This window comes from Lolium perenne, chromosome 5 (genome assembly GCF_019359855.2).
Source record: "Lolium perenne isolate Kyuss_39 chromosome 5, Kyuss_2.0, whole genome shotgun sequence".
Lineage (NCBI taxonomy): Eukaryota > Viridiplantae > Streptophyta > Magnoliopsida > Poales > Poaceae > Lolium > Lolium perenne.
The window spans coordinates 253,125,029-253,130,356 of record NC_067248.2 but is presented as its reverse complement, the minus strand read 5'-3'; the positions used below and the strand labels follow the sequence as shown (position 1 = coordinate 253,130,356).

The following is a 5,328-nucleotide window of genomic DNA, read 5'->3' as shown; positions in this document are numbered from 1 at the left end:
AAACTATATCATTCAAAAAAAAATCCAAACTACCATTACCTAAAAAAAAAATAAGCTAAGCTATTCCTGTACAACTTTTATGGGAGAAAAAAAAAACCTTTTCCGGAAATTGTTTGGAGGTGGATATGCACGAGGAGAGGTTTTGCTTAGCAGAGCAAGAGCGGTTACTAGCGAGTAAACGGGGACACAACAAACTCGTTCTGTCCTTTCCGGGGGCGACTTTCCCGGAAATACCCCCGCGTGTTGCTCCAATTTGCCCACCTAACCTCCACCGCCGCTGCCGCTGCTCCTCTTCTCTCGTCCTCGTCTCCTCCGTTCTCGATTAGTAAATCGCAATCCAAAACCCCGCTCCCCTCCTCCTCCTCCTCCTCCGTGACACAAGCCGCCGGACCGCGCGCCGCCGCCATCCCCTCGCGCCGCCATGTCGCCGGCCGCTGGAGGTGCCTCGCCCGCGCGACCCGCGGCGGGCAGCTTCGCCCCCGCGCCGGCGCCGACGGCGGCGGCGATCGGCGCGCCGCCCCGGCCGCAGGAGAATCTCCGCGATCCGGCCGCGCAGGCGGAGGGCCCCGATCCCGGCAATGCGGCGGCGAGGAAGACGGCGTGGAACGTGCCGCCGCCGCCGCCGGCCCCCGCTGGCGGCGGCATCATCGGCGGCGAGGAGTCGTGGCCGGCGCTCGTGGACGCGGCGCCGGGGCGCGCGGGGCCCAACTCGGCCTCCTCCGACTCCCTCAGGTCCCTCTCCGATGGCTCCGCCCCCTCCGCGCCGGTAACTGAATCTCGCCTTTAACTCCACTGTGCTGATGCATCTAGACGCGATCACGCATGTTCAGATTTGTTTGCACCGCTAGCTGATTGATTCCGTGTATCTGACGAATCTCTTGATGCGATCAGGAGGATTTGATTGCGCCGTCCGTGCCATTGCAGCCGGTTTCTAATCCGATCTCCACTTCCCCGAGCCCGAGCCCTGCGTCTACTTCCCCTCCTCCTCCCAGCGCTCCCACCACGGCCCCATCGCTACAGAACGGTAGCCCAAGCCAGCCAGATTTAGTTAGTGGTCACAGTGGCCATGGCGGTAACAATGAACTGGTCAGCGGTGGCAATGAGAGCAGCCGCGGTCGCAGCACCGGTAACAATAGTAGTGATGAGAACAGCAGTAGTGGTGGCGATGGTAACTGGAACGATGGGGGCCTTGGTGGCGGCAGCAACCTAAACTCTAGTGTTCACAGTGGAGGCATCAACCTAAACTCTAGTGTTCACAGTGGAGGCAGCAGCCTGAGCTCTAGTGTTCATAGTGGCGGCATGGGGGGCAGTGGTATTGATAGCAGTAGAAGGGTGCTTGGCAGTAACAACTGGAATGGTGGCGGGCGTGGTGGCGGTGGCAGCAACAATGACAATGGCAATGGCAGTGGTGACTGGGGAAATAGAAATAGCGGTGGTAGAGGTGGCGGCCGCTGGAACAACAACGGTCGCAATGATAGTGGCAGCAGCAATGGATTTGGCGGTCGTGGTGGTCGGAATCGCCGTGACCATGACAGAGGGGGTAATTTCTCCCCAAGGAACTATTCAAGAGCTATGCCAGTGCAACAGCAGCAGCAGCAGACAGGTTTCTATCAGCCTGGAGCATTTCAGCGACCACCGCCGCCCCCGCCTGCTACCCATTTTATGATGCCGCCGCCTTATGGGTCATATGTTCCACCCTTTGGTTACCCTGGTGAGCCAAATCATCCTGTCATTATTTGGAATGAAATTCTTATATCATTGTTTTAATGTGGTTTGTGTGGTGATGTGCAGGCGATGTACAGGCTTTTCCTTACTATCTCACACCAGTTGAGCAACAGTTCCAGAACATGCATCTTGTTCAGCAATCGATGCAGCCCTTTGGTGTTCAGCAGGATCAACAAAGTTTGCAAAATGATATTCGACATCAGATTGAGCACTATTTTAGGTAGTGGATCTACTTGATAATTATTGATGTGTTATTGCTGGTTTTGCTGCTAACTATTTGTTTCATCTGTTTTCTTGCTAGCACCGATAATCTTTGCCATGACACATACTTGAGAGAACGCATGGATGATCAAGGATGGGTACCTATTGACCTGATCGCTAGTTTTCCAAGGGTTAGTTTTCAATTGATTGATTTTTATTGTTAAGGATTGGTAATAGTAATGTGGTAGCTCTGCTAGCTATACTGTGATATAGATAACTACGTTTGACCAGGTTGTGAAAAAAATTATTGATATATTATATTATAGGAACAACATGATTCTGTTTCGTAAATGCAGAACATAACTGTACTTATGTGTTAGTTGATTTCGTTTGGTGTTGATGGTGGTTATTTTCGCAGTTTTACATAATTCTAGGCCTCATAATTAGAGAGGATTCTCAGTGTTCATATTAGAAGATACGTGAATGTAATTTACTACAATTCTTAATCAGTGCATAATACAAATTTGATGTGTTAACGTTTCAAACTTTGATAATTACATGCACAAGCAATCTTGTTTGGTTTTGGTTTCTCCTTTAGAATGGCATAGGTGCTTCAAACTTTGAGAAATATATGTACAAGTGACCTTGTTTGTTTTTGGTTTCTCCTTTAGAATGGTAATAGGTTTCCTACATTGCCTTGAGCTCAGTTCTTCCTGAGGGAATATTGTTGTGATGTTAATACCATAACCTTGCCAAGAGAACGTATGAAAAATTGCAGACACTAATGCATGGTTGATTAATGTTTTTGCACAATAAGTTTGTATGCGTTCTAACCTTCTACTTTGTGGTTGCCTTCTTTTTCAAAAAATGAAATTGGGCTAGCTGTTAAACATTGTTACTAGCTGCATTTGCATTGACTAGCAATTTCTATGTAGCTAATAGGTGACATAGTCGAGTCAGTATGATAATTTAAAATAGTACTATCTGTTAGAAATTCAATGATGACCTCTAGGGTTTTAGAGTTCACGGTAATTTAGTATAGCTTTGCCCAAATCATTTTTGAGATGGTAAGACAAAAAGGCAGTGACATCGTAACGCTTGTGCTTGGAGAAAGTTCTTAGCTCTGGATGGGTAATCCCGGGTGTCAGGGGTTCTCTGATAGTATAGCGGTATCCCCAGAGTACATTCTGCATTGTGCTTTTGAATTAATTTAGTTTTCGTAAATCTTTTGACTCCCTTAAAAAATACTCTAGTTTTTCCTTGAAAAGATGCATTTCTGTTTGGAGATTATGGGAGTTACTTAGAGGACATTGGCACTTAATCCTCCCAGGTTGCCATTCGGCATTTGAACTTGTAGCACTAGTATATTATCCTCCACTATTCTTGAAAGTAAATATTTAAATCAATGCAGGACTACCTTGATTTCAAACTGCTATTGAAGTCTTATACTTACTTTTATAATCTGGGTTGTGCTTTTTTGCAGTGTTCTAGGTTCACAATGTTGGGCGTAGATACCAACTATATACTAGATTCTCTTCGGGGCTCTGAGCTGTTGGAACTGCAGGTTCGCTATACACACCTGTAGCACTTGATTTACATTTGGTCACTATATAGATGATGGTCTGCCACATCTGACATGTTCTTGCATGATTTACCACTGGTGTGTCAACAGGGAAATAATATCAGAAGACGCAATGATTGGGCAGCATGGTTACTTCGCCGAGGGCCCCCGCCTTCCAATTAGGTTGGTTCCACTTCGCCACACAGCACAAAGTAGCCTCACTCATCAAGTTTCTCCATACTGATATACACACACATTATAGATTAGAAGATGTACTAACTGAACAAGTATTTTTCCAGGTCCAGTAAAGATCCAGATGACGAGGCAAGACAGAGCTGCTTGTCATTGCTGGAGAACCGATTAGAAGGGATCGTCTATCTGACCACGGGCGGGGGAGAGATCTCGTGGTAGATGGATCATGTATGTACAGAGAGGATCATAGTTTCAGGACGATTTTGTTTGCCTAGTTCAGACATGATGACTTGCACGTGGAAGCACATCAAAGGCATATTAAGGGGGACGAACACACCAAATAATAGGAAATAAATTCCAGAAAGCATAAATCATTTTCTCTTTTGTATGTATATATTTCTGTCCGAGATTATACTATCGCTGGCTTGTCATGTTGGATGATGTCCCATTCACTTTTGTGCATGTTTTATGATGTTTACCTTGGGATTATCCCGTCATTTGGGGCGCATTAGCTTTTCTGTTCTCTCCATTTTTTAGCAGAATAATCTAAGCTTCTCTTACTTGGATAACAAAACAAAAAATACAGGGATCTCCATCTCACCTGGGGCATCAAGCCACACATGTCTACCTACAATCTTAGGATATTGTCAGGATAATAATGTGTTACATACCTTCGTTTCTATTCTCTACATCGGGAGATCCCTGTGTTAAAATTCCAACTTCTTGATGGGCCTGATGTGGGATCAACAGTACAGATGCATGTGAGACAATAGCAGAATATGTGGTGGTTTTCCAACTTCAACACAAACCCCAATAAGGCATTTTAGGAACGAAAGGTGAGAAACATAAGAGCATCTCCACGCTCGCTCCTAATAGCTTTATTGAGATTCTTGTGAGAGAAAGCACCCGCACCGGAAAGCCCCGGCATGTTATGAAGCCACATAAAAGCGTTGGCGCGCCCGAAAAGATCCATATGAGCAGGGCTTCGATCGGGAGCGCCGGCATCAAATTTCTGCTCAAAAGATGCTAACCGGTCCACATGCAGTTTTTGGGGCAGCTGTATGTGGGATGTCGGTGTGGGAATAGCATCCTCAAAGAGAGGATGCGGTACCAGCGCTCAAATACAACTGTACCGGCATCTATTTGGGAGGCCCCGGTGGAGCAGCTCTAGTAAGATAAAAACATACGAACAAAAAGGATTGCAGAAATTAGATGCCATACCTTCTATAGTTCTATGAATCTCCATGCATTGCAAGAGGTTGTTTCTTGATTAGATGGAAAAGATGGGAGAAGAGATACTTTGAATTTGGATTTCTAGCGAATTGATAATAAGGTTTACGGAAATGTTTAAAGGGATTTCTATTTTCGTGCCCCTGGTTCGTTAGTTGTGCTCAGTTTTTCCCAGCCTCTTAACTTTTACTCAGTTTTCTCCTCCCTCTAGTTTGAAACCCCTCGGACGGGAGAGTTGCCGTCAGGTCAGAGGCCTTACCGTTACCGTTAATCTGATGGGTGTGTGGTGACCCGGCATACCACTGCATGGTGTAGTATGCAAGTCTGATATAACACCAATGAAACACCGTTCCACGGGTATTATATCGCTCAGAGTGGTACAACAGAAACATATGCGGGTCCAAGGCATGTCTATAGAA

The 5,328-nt window shown here is 46.2% G+C and overlaps 1 protein-coding gene across 2 annotated transcripts; it reads left to right on the top strand.

Annotated features, from left to right (window-relative positions):
- Positions 1-274: 274 nt before the first annotated feature.
- On the top strand, positions 275-4,110 carry LOC127302726 (uncharacterized). Of its 2 annotated transcripts, none has more exons than XM_051333266.2 (7): positions 275-766; positions 892-1,711; positions 1,792-1,945; positions 2,027-2,117; positions 3,410-3,490; positions 3,599-3,699; positions 3,787-4,110. In XM_051333266.2, exons 1-6 carry the CDS (start codon positions 422-424, stop codon positions 3,668-3,670), a joined length of 1,563 nt encoding a protein of 520 aa, XP_051189226.1. In that variant the 5' UTR covers positions 275-421; the 3' UTR covers positions 3,671-3,699; positions 3,787-4,110. The 2 variants fall into 2 exon arrangements, with proteins under 2 accessions (XP_051189226.1, XP_051189225.1); XM_051333265.2 differs by having other exon boundaries at positions 277-766; positions 3,599-3,670.
- Positions 4,111-5,328: the final 1,218 nt, after the last annotated feature.

Excerpts from the sequence above, each read along its gene's own strand:
- LOC127302726 (XM_051333266.2), top strand. The coding sequence starts at position 422 with ATGTCGCCGGCCGCTGGAGGTGCCTCGCCCGCGCGACCCGCGGCGGGC. Across the intron at positions 767-891 it reads GCTCCGCCCCCTCCGCGCCG|GAGGATTTGATTGCGCCGTC; the intron begins GTAACTGAATCT and ends TGATGCGATCAG. Across the intron at positions 3,491-3,598 it reads CTGAGCTGTTGGAACTGCAG|GGAAATAATATCAGAAGACG; the intron begins GTTCGCTATACA and ends GTGTGTCAACAG.